The following is a 16,417-nucleotide window of genomic DNA, read 5'->3' on the forward strand; positions in this document are numbered from 1 at the left end:
TTCTGCATGCCAGTCATTCTTAGCAAGCGTTTCATGCAAAATAATGACAAGTGGAAACGCTTCCTGTTTATGATGTCTGACAATTGAGCGTCACATTTTCCACTTCATTTTCAAGTGAAACAGGTGTTACAGTAAACACATTTCAATTAATTCAGAATGTAATTGACATTATAATGCTGAAACTGTTTTATTGTTATGGTTCATGCATGGTTGTTTTATGATTACGGTAAAATAATTTAGATAGTCAAAAAGCTTGTGCTGATGTTGTGGTCATAGTAAACAGCAATGATCATAATTATAGGTTTTATTGCTTTCCTCCTGTCTGGTGATCTAATCAGCTGCTATAACAGCAACAATGGGGAGTGGTTTGCCAGATGTCCAGGGGAGCTAGTTCAGGGACGACCCCCCTCTCTTTGTTATCCTGCAGGGTGGTAGTCAGACTGGGAGGAGCACTTTATACACTTACACACACACACACACACACACACACACACACACACACACACACAGTAAACAAACATTCATACACATTGACACGTTTAAGCCTGTCCACATGCACTTATCCATTGTACCTATGCAACCCACCTATGCATGTGAGCCACACATTATTTTGAATGCTGCAGTGGGTAAAATATTTTCTTATAATCTTGATTCACAGAAAGACACCAAGAGCATCACTGCACAGTAATTAAAGGGGTACTCCATCAAATTTACATATAGTGTTCAGTTTACTAGTCATCAGGAGTACACAGCCAGTTGCGTTGTGTCTTCTGTGGCTCCGCAGGAGCTATGTCAGGTCTAACCCCTGATGATGTCATCAGGGTTATCTCAGTTTGGGCTTGGAGACTTTAAGTTTATAACAGAAAGACTGTGTTACATTATGGAGTGTGAAGTTTGTGTATAATGAGTTGCATTATGGAAAATATAGGATCCAGTATTTTTAAAAGTTGACTCACACTAGGGACTGTGGATATCTCATCCTCTGCTGGTTTGATACGGACCATCTTGTTTTCATCTTTCTAGTCCCCAAACATTTTGGAAACGCATTACTAAATTGCTGGAGTACCGCAGAAATTTCTCACAAATTTATCCCATTACCCAAATGGAATTTGTGTGCTGGTGTTTATGTTGCCCTTTTCCACCAGAGGAAGCCATAAATACATTTCCTAAGCATGACGTTTAACATTTTCTCTTAAACAACGGCAGTGAGAAAAAGCTGCACTCACCATTAGATCTTTTACCTTCCTAAATTCTCTGGTATCCTTTGGTATGAAGAGATCACTCATTAGCCAGTAAACATGACCATGCTAATCTGTATATTTTAGTGATGTAATTTAACATGATTTCTGGCTATTAAAAGTGGACGTTTGTCAGTTCTCTTTCCATTTGGGGCCACAAAGGTGCTAAATCTGCTGGTGGAGCTTTGTTGACCTGAGTCTTTTTCTGCATCCTTGATCTGTCCGAGTCCTGTCTGTCTGTCATTGTCAGCTGGTTAATGTGGTCTGCAGAGGTAGCAGTGTGTTGTTGATGCCTTCTCCAAAGCCTGGAAATGCTGAGGTAATGCCTTACTGACTCAATGCCATGAAAGAACACGTTAGCATGCAGACGCTGTGTCCTCCTGTTTGTAGCCAAAGGCAGAGAGAAAACAATCAGTGGCTATTGATTTATGTGAAAAAATATATCAGTTGTGTTTCTCCTCCCTATATGTAGAATTTGTGACTGTAGAGAAACATTTAAAAGATATTTGGAAATATATAGTGTATATATGTGATGTATAACTTTTATTACTTCATGAGAAATCATGTCCACTTGAATATTTTAACATGGTTATCTAAACATTGTATGCACATGTATGCAACCACACATAATGCATTAACATAAATACTATAGATGTAACCAAAATTTAAATGATTTCATTATGTTAACTTATAAATAAACTGTATATGAGATGAAAATCTCACCATAAACACCTTGTAAATGCCTACAGAGATGTGATATTCAGTATGTTAGTCACAATGTTAATGATTTATGAATATAGCTTACACTTACTACAACTAAACAAAAAAGAGAGATGAGATGCCGTCATTGTTCTCATAAAACCTTTTAAAATTACACTCAAAATCTTCTATGTTGTAAACCTAAATCTTTCTTGAAAACTATTAAATATGTGTACTGAATGGGATGGGAGAGTTCTCCGGTTGATGGTAGTAGTATATAGTATACACACACACACACACACACACACACACACACACACACACACAGCCTCATGTCATGTGCCTCCTCATTATGAGAGCATTAGTGCTGAGGAGGGGAGTGGTGGAGGAAATGACTGGTGGAGTGAAGGGGGATTCACTTTAGGTCCAAACAAAAGAGACACATGGCTGGGTGGGGACATGCAAAGAGAGGGAGATTGTGTGTGTGTGTCCTGGTGAGTAGACATGTGGGGTGTGTAATGTCATGGGCAGGCTCAGTGACAGCTGCTACACCATTTTGCCCCTCCTCTGCGTTCAGAAAAACAAAACATCAAAATCTTTAGATAATAATTGCTAAAGATTTAATTTTTTTATTTAGTGTTATCTGAACAGATTTGCTTGTGTTTTTGAAGTAAGACACCTGAACATATTAAATTTCAAATATGAATGTGTTTTTTTGTTTGGTCATATACTATCCTTCCTTGTAATTGACAATTTTAAAAGTAATTCAGTGTACGCCTGTATGGTGAATAAAATAAATGAATCAATCATTTCAGTAGGTAGCTAATGTTGTTAATTAGGATGGCAATAATGAGGATAATGATGGGGATTTCTACACAGCAGGGATTAGTGAGTAATGTTTTTGCTTCTTCCTTTTGGCCTTATAGTGACACACAATCTCTTCACACAATCAAACAATCTTTGCTGGCAATCTACTCTGATCAACTAAAACCCTTAGTGACTTTGGCAGTGATACACACAGATACAGAATAGACCACAGACCAGCTGGATCAGATTTATTAGCTATTTTTGAAGCAGGAAAACTCTCTGATAGGTCAATAATGACTAATGTTGGATTAATGCTGTAGCCAATAGCCTATGTGCAAGAAAAATGTGCGACAGCCCAGTAATGCAGACAACTGGATGCTGACTTGAGGCCGTTCACCAGCTGCTCTGATGCGCCCCCCGGTGGAAAGATTGTGACACCGCTTCTTTCCAATTGAGCCTATTGAGGGAGGGGCCGGGTGACTGAACCACAGACGCTCCTATAGCACTCAGCGAGGCACTTTACATCGCACTGACAGAGGAGCGACCATTCCCTGAAGCTCCCATCCAGGCTGCAGCATCCGTAAAGAGGGAATATCGTTTTCGAAAGCTTGCTTTTGAAGGTGGAACCGAGCGAAACATGTCTTACCAAGGAAAAAAGAACATCCCGAAGATCACAGTGAGTAGCACAGTTATTTTCTGCTCCATCGGCTGTGGGAACTTTGATGCGTGCTGTTGCAAATCACCAGTGTCTTGCGTTGCCGTTTCGCAGCGCCGCGGCGATCAGGAACATTTGCGGCCACCGGCACGACGCAATAATTTCTTTCCGTTGTCAGACTTGACTGCAGGGAGCCGCTGGAAAAAATACGCACCATGAAATTGCATGACCGGCTGCCATAGTGACGGTTAGGCAGGAGGATGAGGCGTTTTCTTAAAGGTGTCCTGCATCTTCTTTGTTAAGGGGATCCATGCGTGTGGCGAGCCGGCTCGCCCATTAGAAAAGAAAAATCACTGTAATGTTTCTGCAGGGACTTCTGCTGTCTGCAGTGCATAGCTGTGAGTTTATGGTGATTTTTAAATGTAGTTTGGTATCATATTATTATAATATTGCTTAATGTGCTTTATGCTATGCTATGTGTTTTTATATGAGCAATTAAAATCACATTTTAGCCATTCTGATAAGAATGCCCTTTCTCTCTTATGGGGATCATTTCGGGCCTGACTGATCCATGATATGGGAGGCTATTGAATAGGCCAAGTGATGATAGTCTCTGTTTCAATGAGTTTCTCTTGCCATTTTCATGCATGTAATGTTTTAGTGACATACTTCAAAGTATCCTAATGATCCTACAATCCTAATTATATTGTCCTGTGGCCATTAGTTGGCAAACAATTGAACAAAAGCGAGTGGTGTAAAAATGAATTGCAGTTCTTGGACATCAGCTCATTATTTACACAAGGGGCCTTATGTATTTTAATGTTACGAATGAAATGTATGCCCTGCTGATTACAGACATGGGTTCATGTTGCAGGTTGGTGCCGAGGGGAGTGAGAGGGAGAGGAGGAAAAGGAGCGGTGGGGGAAATACACGCCCATTTGTGATCAGCCGCGATAAGCCAGCCTTGTAATGGGGCGCTTGTAGTCCTGCATCATGAGAAGGAGAAAGATTCAGACTCAGTCAGTCAGGGCATCTAGGATGGAGGTTGAATTCAGGGCAGGTTGGTGTTACACAGCCAGCCAGCTGGGTGCTGGTGGGTGTTACAACTGCAGAGAAACCTCTCCCACTCCCTCTCCTCTGTGTGTGTGTGTGTGTGTGTGTGTGTGTGTGTGTGTGTGTGTGTGTATGTGAGTCTGAAATGCCTGCCTTCCAGTTTTCATTGTTGCAGCTCAGGCTGCAGTCAGGGGTGTGTTGCTCGGCAGTGGAGACACAGCCTTTGTCTCGTCTCCTCAGCTGATATTACACCGAAGGGGTGATTTTGGGGGAGACGGGGGTAGCTCTAGCCTGTAGGGTTTTTGTTTTCAGAATCTGTACTCTGAGCACAGCCTCTTGATGTATTTACTCTTTAAGTATGGTATGTCTCTGTAAAATGCTAAAGTGGGCCAGAATCTTCCATGGCATGTTTCACACAGCCATTATAAGGATGGACATTTTAATTTTATCAACCCCCTACAGGGAGGTTCAGTTTTTTTTTCTTTAGCTTTCTTGTATTGTAGAATTTTGGGTTGTTAAACCTGCAGAAGGCATGATATTTATGTCAAAACACCCACATACACAGACAAAATCTGTAAGTGATGCTGCAACACAGAGTTTTAGACTCACCAAGATAAGATCTGTCTCCTCTCTTTGTAGTTTGATACTGAGGCAAGAAATCACGCACTGGAAGAATTTGTAACATGAATGAGTTGTGTGCTGTCTGATGGCCTCAACATGCTATCTTGGTAGTGAAGTTAAAATGTTCAGTTGGGAGATTGTTGTAATTGGCAAAGGTAAGCTCCACCCAGTTGTAACTAATGTGTTAACTAGACATTCATTTGACATTCAGCTGCTACCACAGTACAAAGTATCTCACTGATGTCCTTGACCAAGAGCAGAGATAAGGTGGTTTCACACCACTTCAGTTCACAGGGGACTAATTAATTGGCTTTCAAACATGATGTGATGAAGCACAGTTTTAATACTGCTTTACTACTTTCATCAGTCTTTGCTATCAACATACCATGTTGTAGCACTTTTTCCCCCCCAGCAGATTGACGTTATAATCCTTAAAGTGTAATTCCTTGTTGATTTGGCGACACCTGTGGTTACCATTGGTAATGGCAATAAAACAGGATGTGTTATTCCGTTAGAAATAATACCTGGATCAAACACTGGGGTAAGAACAGCAGCCACATTTTTTTTTAGCAAGTGCTCCAAAACGACATCTGATTACGTCCAAGTGACAACGCCCTGTAGCGTCTATAGTAATTATGATGGGAGCTAAGAAGGAGGTCATGTGACATTATTATGGAGCGCCAACGTCCACATAGGGAGGAGGTCACGGTGGATGGATGGCTGTTGGTGAAAAAAGGCAGGCCATAATAGTATAAAAAGTGGGGTATTAAGTAGGGGGTGGGAATCTCTAGGCACCTCATGATTCGATTTGATTAGATGTTTTTTTCTATACAAGATTTTATTTTTTCCTCACCGTCTGACCACTTGGTCCTTTTAAAACAAAGCAACTGTAACAATCCGTACGGGTTTGATTGTTCTCCCCCAAGAAAACGTTGTTTTCCAGTAAAAAAAAAAAAAAAGCTTCAAGACTAACTTGCACTAAAGTCCACTGTGTAGGAGCTATAACCATTAGATCTGGGAAAAGTAATCTAGTTAGTTTATTTATTTAGAAAATCGATTTTGATGCATCTAAGAAATTATTTTTTCCCCCACCACTAGCATTAAGTATTAAAACTTGAAGTGATCAGAAACCTAAATGTGAAATCAGAAGAAATAATAAGTCCCCAATAATGTTGGTAGTGTTTTTTAAAAGGTGGTTCAAAAGTAGTAGCTTGCTCCACAGAGGACAGCAGCGGTCATTTTTCTTTAACTTTGTAAAGTTCCACACTCACTTTATTTACCAAATAAACCAGCCATACCAGAGTAGATAAACAACTCACCAGTAAGTGCTGATGCCATAAAATAATTTTATGGACATACTTCCACACAACAACCTTATACCTGCTTATAACCCTCCTCCCGTCCCAGACTTTCTTCTGTATTTCTATGCCTATTCATTCTATTCCAGCTGTAAGCTGTCCTTACGTCTTCTTTCCGCCAGAGTGGCTCTGTCAGATTTCTAGGTGTGGTTCTTCCCTTCCCTCATACCCACTCACAGCACCCTCAGTGTTGTTCCAGGCTGGTACATGTCATCAGTAATCCCCTCCAGCTGGAACAAGCATCTGTGGGCATGAAACACGGCCGGCAGACGGCAACTCTGCCCGGGACATGAAACCCGTTCCCCCTTGTTGATGCACCACAAAACAGGGCTCCGCCACACCAGAGTGCGCCATCACCCCGCAGTCTGCAGCAAAGTGGGCTTGAATTCAAACAAAATACCCCGTGGCCACCCAGACGTTGCCATGCGACTCACCATGGCGACCAACATACAGTTGAGATGGCAGGAAAATACAACCACTGTTTGGTTTCTCGGGTGGGGATGTGATTTGACAGAGTCAGTCACACACAAACAGACTTCTTAACTGAGAGAGTTTATACTTTTTTAACCTGTCTGGCTCGATCAGATACATATGGGGTTTTTTGTTGCCATGGTTACACCAGTGCAGCCTATGACAAAATCAACATTGCAGACAAGCAGGATTTCTCTATGACCGTGGCTGGCAGGAGCAGCTGCAATTAATATAGATTGATAAGTCTCATTGTTTTCACTTTTCCAGAATGTGAAAAAAAATCCCTGCAGTTTTTGGGTAAAGAGTAAATATTTTTGCTTGCTAGGCAACGGGGCTGAAGCACAGGCACTAGTGCACATTCAGGATGGCTTCCGTCTTCCACTGGTCCCTGCCTGCCTCCCCTCTGCTCTTTCCACCCACACAAAAGTCTCCTCTAATGTCCTCTGCCCCTTTGGCCTGTTTTTTTTTTTAGCCATGGAGTTTTCCAGGACGATTCCCACTTATTAAGCACAAAAGGAGAGGCTATTATTAATTTGCATCCCAGTTTATGAACACTTCTCCCTCCAGTCTGGTGGAAGTGGAAAAATGTTGTCAGTCCATATCAGCGTAGTAGTACAAGAACAACATCCTGCCGTCTATTTTTGATTACTACTGGCTTGTGTAAAAGAAAATGACAGTTTCCTGTGCAGCGAGAGGTGCTTTATTTCTGGTGCTTTGTTTTTTTAGAGTTGAATGACGATATTTTTTTCCAGCAGAACTTTACTCTACTTTGTTGCCAGAAATGTAATAGATGAGTTTGTCAGCACTAGAGGGAAGATGCTGTTGAGGAAGGAACAAAAGGGATTAATTCCTTTTTTTCAGTGACCTAAAACATTAAAATGCTTCAGAAGAGTAAAGCAGATTTCTAGTATTTTATATTATTAACAGGCATTTGTATATATTTTTTTGATTTAAGCAACTTGGAACAGACGTTTTATAAGCATATGTGATTGACCTCAGTTGTGATTTCTGCATGATGCTTGTGTTAAAGCTAATCCCAGTTGTGGGTAGAGTACTGAAAATCTTTACTCATGTAAAAATACAGTTACTCCCATAAAATATTACTCAAGTAAAAGTAAAATCACCATTTGACAAACCAACTCAAGTAAAAGTCTAAAAGTACTTTGTCAATAAAGTAGTAAAGTTAATTTGTGTTTTAATATTGTTTAGTGTGTGCAGGCCAGAGATCCTCACAAGTCATTTTATGCTGCAAGTCCAAGCCAAGTCTCAAGTCTCTTTTTGAATAATAAGTCTTACCACCTGCTATGCATCAAGTTGGAAATTGTCACTGACCATGCAACTTGTTATTTCTAAGGAATGCACTTTGCATTGCATGTTGATTATATCTAATTTAACTATTTCTGTTTAATACAATTATTTAACTTGTTTAATCTACATTAAGGTATTGAAAACTTTATTTTATCATACTTTTGAGCTGCCTGGCCTAATATTGTTGCCTGAATCTGCTGTTATCTTGAAATGGACGTGTAGCCAACTAAACCACTTGGGCGCTGCATATGATTTGCCTTTTCCAATAACTTAGGTACAAAATATACAATATGATTTATTCATAAAGCATCTATGAACATAATCTTTACAACATAAATAAGACAAATAAAAAATAAACCTACTTTTTTGTCCTTTGTGTTACTTGTGACGTGTTACAAGCTACAACCCTGGCTAATCCCCCTCCAACTGCCCTAAATTGTTGACTCTCAGACAGCTGAAGGAATCCTGCACTCTGTAATTTACAGTAGTAAAACACCAAATCCTCTACATTTTAGCCAGCGACAAAGTATTGAGAGTAGGTCACAGTCACGCACGCACACATATAAACAAGTACCCATACGGAAGTGGAGATGAATAAGAAACATTTGTGATGGTTGGAGCAGTATAAATCCCTGCTAACAGTCGTTTGTTTACATTGTTTCTCCCAAACACACACACAAATTAGTATTTATTATCCTTAAAATGATAGAAAAAGCACATCATTGACCTTTAAGCTGTCTCACTGCTACATTTCTATTCATGTTTCCATCATTTAGGGTTTAGATCCTCATCATGTCATCTTTTCTTAGTCAGATATTTTATATAGATGTATTTGACTCTACAGCTTTACAGGTTGTGTTGTTTTGGCCCTTAAATTTGTACTGCACAGTTTTGTTTTGTTTTTTATTGGCTAGTAACAGCTTGGCGACTAGACACTGACTGCACAAACAGTTCAGCGGTAAAATTTGTGCTCCACTTTCTGTTCTGAACACACCTATATTGTTCATTATTTCCTGTGGCTGCTATGTACAGCTCATCAAGTGAGATTATGCTCTAACAGTGACACGATTGCCTAACGAGGACATGGTCAGTGACCCTAGAAGGTCAGAGCAAATTAGGATCAACATCATCATCGATGTCTTGTAAATATTCTAACCCAAGTGGACTAATCCATTTTTTTCTCTTTCTATTTTAAGATAGTTTTCATCTTTGTGGTCTAATATACTTTAATTATGTTACTATTTTTCCTAAAACCAACATGTCTCAAACTACTCTCTGAAAAAACCCGGTTGGACATGAGATGACAAAATTCAATCATGTTGTTAACATGACATTAACAGAAAATATGCTTTGAATGAAACTAATTGTTGCAAAGACTTCCTTTTGTTGTATTTTCTTGTACGCGTAGGTAGGATGCGTGGAATTGAAGAATGCAACACAACATACAAGCTATCTAAATGAATCTCTTTAGAAAGCGACAGACGTGTAGGTTCCACAGTCTTATTGTATCTCTACATGCTCTGTGGCTCTTCTTCACAGCTGTAGCTGCTTATTCTGGGAAACCCAGAAAATCACTTTATTTGGTCAATGTCTGGTCAATGGGTTTGTCCCAGTTTGAGAGTTGCCTCTTCCAGTCCAAAACCGAATGATTCAGTCTCTGAATGGAGCATGGTATTTTTCACAACTCCTAGTGTACAGGTAGCGTAGGGCAGACCGGTACAAAAAACAAGTATTTTTCACATGATAGATTACTTCAAAATACAAGATGCATTGTTATCACAAGTTCCATGAAAATCCAACCAGCGGCATAAGTTGGATTCTTTATGTAATTCTGATCAGTGGCATCTGAAATACTGTCTTGAGCATGCAGACTAGCTGGCTTCCTAACTTTAGCATTTGCCTTCAGATAAGAGGTGTCCCTGTGAAGCAGTATCTCATTGCGTCCTATGTATTAAACCCAACAAAAAGAGAAATCCTTTTGTTTGTTGTTGTTGTTTGTACGTCCAGTGTACAATTGGTGGGGTGACCTCGCAGTCTCAAGTGCTGCAAGTGTAGTTTTGTTCAGAGCATTGAATGTGGGGAACAGTAACCAAGAAAATGTTTTAAAACAAGGTAGGGAATATGAGTTGAAATCAATATCCATCAAGGATTCACAGGGAAGTGTGGGCAATAATCAACTGAAATCAATATCCATTATGGTGCAAACAGCTGCGCTGGAGAAGGCAGTAGCATGTCTTTAATATAGTCAGATCATACATTTACCACAACATTAGGTAACAAGGCTTTCCTTTATTATATAGTTTTCACTCTTGTTGCTCATCAAGACTTGTTCGATCAAAGTCCACCATCTTGAAACACTAGTGGGCATCCAGTCCCATCTCAGATTCAAGATGCTGTCATGTGAATACCACAACAACCACTGAATGCCATTAAATTGTCCTTGCCACAGTAAGGGCTGCAACAAATATTCAAACAGCATTATGACTGCGGTATCTGTTCATTATGTGGATGGTGCTGTCTCGTTAATGTTGTAACAAATGGTTAGGTTTATTCCCATAACCACGTAATAGCACAAATGGTTATACTGTCTCAAGAGTTTCTGTTACGCAAGGAAGAAAATTGTTATATTTTGAAATTGTAAAAACTTAGTGAAAGTTAAAGGGAGGACTTCCTGGTGGCATGATTGGCTGGGGTGTATACCCATGATATCCCCACTTGTAGTAAAGGACATTTTGCCCCGTGTCAGATCCCTCTTCTTATAGACTAAGGCAGAAATGCTGAGAAATTATTTTTGGAAAAAATGAAATAAATTCTGAAACACACTGACTTCACAACTGTGGCAACACTAGGAAACAGTATGCCGTCACTTGCTATATTTTCTATGAAACGTCAGGAGTGAAACATATTGCTGTTTGTGGTTGAATGACATGAGCACTGGCAAATGTGGTAGCCTATTTGTCATAGATTCCAAGAAAAAGCCGCAATGAATGCTAGGTCGGCATTTAGATTTATGAAGTGAGACTAAGAAGTGTTGATTAAAAAACTCCTGTCTCAGATTATGTGTCTTTGACAAAGCTTGACAGTTTGGTTACCCATACTGCCTTGCCAAACAGTACTACCACTTAGATTTAAGTAATGTGTTCATGAAATTATTTGACAGTTTGGTCATGCTTGTTGCCATTCAGAATATCTGTACAGTTACATTTTTGAATGATGATTTAAGTTGTTGACTTTAAGCATTTTAACATCTAGTTTTCCACTTACTGGACATATGTCAAGTCTAGTTCATTAAGTATTTCATTGGCAGATGCACTTACTGGGGAATACTGAACTCAGCAGACTGACAGTTGCTGTGTTGTAATGGAAATGGAAAGCTATTGATTGTCAAATGATTGTGGTATCTTGCATGCTGTTATAGGCCAGAAGGGAGAGTGGGCAGAAACTGACAAAGGGGAATATGAGTGTGTGTGCGTGTGTGTTAGAGACAGAGAGAGAGACTGCTAAAACTCTTCCGTAAGGCACCCATGCACGAAGGCACACCCCTCACTGCAGTATTATAAATCAGATAAAAAAAATCTTTACTCGTCTGATGCAGTTGATAAGAGTAGGTCTGTATTGAACTCTATTATTACTGTTTGAGGGCTGCAGCTAATGTTTTTTTCACGACTGATTATTTTTTCCCCATCCAGTCTGTAAAATGACAACCTATTTTAAAAAGTTCTCTGACCAACTGATATGATACAAAACAGAACAAAATGACAATTCCTTAAATCCAAGAAGATGGAAACAATGAATGATGGCCATTTTTGCTTGATCAATGAATTCAACAATGAATCAAATACCAAAATTGTTGTCAATTTTTTTTATTTTTTTGCTTGTTGATTGACTAATGGACTTATTAGCTACTGTAATTGTGTAGTCATTTATTCTAAGTATTGTCAAAGCTAGTGGTTAATTGATTCGTGATGTTGTGATGAAGCTAGGTTTCTGATTTTAAGGTGCTGACTTTGATTATATGTTGGTCTGAAGTGTATTTTTTTTTTTTTTTAATCTGAATCAGACTTAGAATCATATTGCAGTACTTCCATGAAAGGTGAAATGAAGTTATGAGTATGCACTCTATATTCAAGCTCAAAATTAGATTAGTCTCAGAGCTAATGATTGACAGTTCTATGGCAGCATGCTCTACAGTATGATCTATGCTGGCGCTATGTTCCAGCCAGTGATTACTGTGTGTTGTAATGTGTTGCTTCAGGGTGTGGTTGCTTGGGAAGGCTCTGGGCTCTGTTTCACACTACTCCATCACCATCTACATCACATACACACAAACACAAATACACAGTAATACAAACATTGTGTGTGTTTATGAGCTCAGCAGATATTAAGCTTGTATCATTTGAGCCACATACTTATGTTGTGTTTTTTCCTTTTTTCTGACTTGTTAAGGAGTGGCTGCAGTTCATTACAGTGATGAAACACTGGGTTCACAGCCAGGGGTGTAAATCCCTGCACACATGTACTGATGGGAAAATATGAAAGTCAGTCTGTTTTAGCAGGGTAAGGACTTGAGTCCTGCTATTTTATAGAGTGTGATATTACTAAGTCTTTGAAGTAAGTGTCTTCTTTACCTATACAGAAGATAGATAATGTTTATGATGAAGTATAACTAATAGTTATTTTTATCATCGATTAACTGATCTGTCATTTAATGTGTAACATTGCATTCTTGTCCCCAGAACAGCCCAAAACATTCAACCTAAAATGCCATAACAGAGAATTGCAGCAAATCTTTCCATTTGAGAAGCTGGTATCAGAGATGCTTACAAGTCCAAGATAAGTCTCAAGTCTTTGGTCACAAGTCCAAGTCAATCTGTCTAACATCATCTTCTATATACCACCCGGCCTTTTTAGAACACCGCATAGCTATGTATATCTAAGGAATACAAAGCATGTACAGTATTATCTATTAACATACAGCATCAGCAGGTTGGTTTATGATAACATTAAAGAGGCTACATGCAATATAAAGATAATAGAGAATGAAAGCTTTCCTTTAAAGTTAATAACTGTATTTTGCCTCGGAACATATACATACTACAGTATAGACCAAGTATCGGTTAAAAAATGGATAGGCCTATAGACTAACGTTACTCAGGGTAACAGGAAAATATTGCTAACATTATGAATGCAATAATAACTAATAATTACACTTGCTCTCCAACTAATGACATCTAATGTAAATTAAAACATTTCTCTAGCCTAGTAGTAAGCTGAAGTTATCAATAGCTTATGCTGAGCAAAACATGTATGCTAACATTTCGTTAATATTAATGCACCAAACCTTTTTGGATAGTGCCAAATCTCGAGTCCGAGTACAGTCTCAAGTCTTCTGAGGATGAGTCTCAAGTTAAGTCTCAAGGCTGGTTTCATCAAAAGTTTAGCATTTGTGCTTAATAATTTACTTAATTGATGAATTCATTACCATAATTGATGAATAAAATGTATTTTCGGTCAGATACACTTGGGAAGTGACAATTTATGGTTACAATTGGTGAGAAAAAAATCTCTGCCCTTAAGAATCTGAGCACAACAGGGATTTGCTAGGAGAATGATCCCCAAAGCTTAGCTTGTAAGGAGGAGTTTGAGGCGGCGGAAGTAGCTGCAGCAGCCACTTATTTTGGCGGAAAACTCAACCGAAAATGCACAAGTCAGTTTAGTATTTTATAAGACAAAAAAAGCAGTAAGTCTTCTCACTTGAGAAGACGAAACCAGCTAATTTTGAGAGTTTTTGCTTGAAAGATTATTTGAACAATGCATCCATTATTCAAATAATACTTTCAGCCTATCTTCGTGTTGCTTGTCAATTAACCACCAGCTTACATGAACAGTTTGCCTACAGATCACCCAACCATCAACCCATCTACCGACTAACAACTCCTCTCTATCCTGTTCAACACCCAGTTGTTCACCGAACTAGCTATCTCACAAGTCAGCAAAAGCAGCCGCCCAGTCTCCCCTCCTCTTTCGTCTGTCTCCCTGCAGTCAACCCGTCACCATGACAACGGTCTGCTAGAGTCAGTGTGTGGTGCAGCAGCAGCAGCAGATTTTATGTCTGACTATGTGGCGTCACGGCAACGCCCAGATCAGACCATATTACAAGATGTGAGGTTGAGCGGTTCCTCAGATGCGACAAGGCTTTGTAGGTTTATTTGTGTGTGCATCACATTCAGTGATAAGGATTGATATTGGCGATTGCATTTGGTCTGTTGGATAAATGGATCATACTGAGAAAATAACATCCACACTGTCAGTATTGTTGCATAACAAAATCTGGATAAACATGGCTAAGATGTTAATCCATGATCAGTCCTTAAAAGCAGCTTCAGTTCTGCTTCCAACAGCAAACTGTCATCCTCCAAAATGTTATCACCATGGCAGGTCATCTTACTGCAGGGAAATACAAGTTACAGTGAAAGCTGCTCTCTCTATCTTTATGAACTACTTTCTAGTTGCTGATTTTGTGAAGCTCGTGTCTGACCAAACTGGCACTCCCATATTTATCCAGTCAGATTTGTACCAGTAAACGTTATCTTTGCTTGCTGTAAGGCGGATACCATGATGGTGGTGACAATCATTGCTTTGTGCACCAGTAATCTTATTTTGGCCCCTGTATTACCGGGGTTCAAACCCGGTCGTCCCAACCACTGCACCACCGTGCCGCCCTTATTTGTATTGTATTCAAAATTTAAATATTTGTATATATTTTCTATGTGTGTGTGTAGCATGAAAAGGCTACAACTTACGTTTTATTGTAAAACCCTGTCTTGTAAAATGTCAAATAAATTACCTTGATTCCTTGATTAACAAGGATAAATAAAAAATTGAAAATATCATCAGTTGCTTGCGCGGGAGGATTTGGGGGTACAGTGAGAGCTGGGCGGGCAGACACACAGGGTAGTCCATAGCCAAACTGCATGTGGTGTGTTTGCATGGGACAAGACTGACAAACATGACCCGTCTCTTCCTTGGCACGAATGAATGAAACATTGTTCTTCTCCTCTGGGTGGAAAAAGGACATAATTTAACTACGGGGAAATAGAAAAACATTGTCCAGCAGAAGTGATCCTCCAATTAAGCTTTACTTCACAGTGTTTAAAGCCAAGCTACATCTTTGTCAGAAGAAATTTGTTTTGAATTATAACATTGCTATTTTACTCTCTTACCATCCCTTTCTCTACAGAGTGACCGGCTTCTGATCAAAGGCGGGAGGATTGTGAATGATGACCAGTCCTTCCATGCCGATATCTACATGGAGGATGGCGTTATTAAGTAAGTCCTCCGCTGTCCAACTTTCTGCTCTGCTTTTATTCACTCCCATTTGCTTTCATCCCTCTACTCCTACTCAGGCTCATCATACTTTTGCTGTATTTAAGTGGAGTTGTTTGTTATCTCATCGGTTCCCATTAAAATATTTTTGAGAGAAATACAATTCTTATTCTTCTATGTGCAAAAGGTTAAGTATCTTGATCATTCCATCAGATGGGTTGGCCAGGTGAATTAGTGTAAATGTTAAAGGGAAATTCCGCTTCTTTATTGTCATCATCATATCACTATCGTCATATTAAACTCCCAACCATTGTTGTAGAGACGTGGGTCATCTGCATGAATGACATCAATCGGGGGAAAGAAGCACAAGCCCACAGGTTTCCAAAAACTTCACTGTAACAAGGATAATCTTCTTCTGCCTGACCAAAAGCAAATGCAAAAAGTAGTCCCCTGGAAATCTGTAGTGTATATACTACATGTTTCATGTTATAATAGAGGTGGCACTGGTTAGTAAAATGCTGTCATAACTAATAGTCGCAATGTTCCTTTACAAGTAGATTCATTATTAATGTGTTTGATTAGGATTAGAATTTAATTTGTATAAGAAGAGGAGGTGATGGAGATGTTTTGACCTTGAGACAAGTGACACTAGTAGGTACAATTGGTTGCATCACCCTCAGAGAAACAGGGAAACTTTAAGGCAAGTGCAAATATTACTATTACTGTCTAAATGACCCCAAACTAAACATAGCAGTCTAGTGGACTCTCCCTCCAGAATGTGTGATAGTCCCTGTTTCTAGGGTTTATGTTGGTGGTGGTTGGGTCAAAGACAAAGTAGGGTGAAAACAGACAGTTTTAGTCCTTAGTCCTTATTTCGTGAG

At 39.4% G+C, this 16,417-nt stretch overlaps 1 protein-coding gene across 2 annotated transcripts in view; it reads left to right on the forward strand.

Moving 5' to 3' along the window:
- The first annotated feature begins 3,238 nt into the window (after nucleotides 1-3,238).
- dpysl3 (dihydropyrimidinase like 3) overlaps nucleotides 3,239-16,417 on the forward strand; it is a 34,695-nt gene continuing 21,516 nt past the window's right edge. Inside the window, exons 1-2 of one of the 2 annotated variants that reach the window (XM_046040650.1) lie at nucleotides 3,239-3,420; nucleotides 15,451-15,539. In XM_046040650.1, coding sequence (XP_045896606.1) covers nucleotides 3,382-3,420; nucleotides 15,451-15,539 — 128 coding nt within the window. In that variant the 5' untranslated portion in view covers nucleotides 3,239-3,381. The remainder of the gene's footprint in view (nucleotides 3,421-15,450; nucleotides 15,540-16,417) is intronic. The other variant, XM_046040651.1, reaches the window with a different exon arrangement.

This window comes from Micropterus dolomieu, linkage group LG23 (genome assembly GCF_021292245.1).
Source record: "Micropterus dolomieu isolate WLL.071019.BEF.003 ecotype Adirondacks linkage group LG23, ASM2129224v1, whole genome shotgun sequence".
Taxonomy (NCBI): Eukaryota; Metazoa; Chordata; class Actinopteri; order Centrarchiformes; family Centrarchidae; genus Micropterus; species Micropterus dolomieu.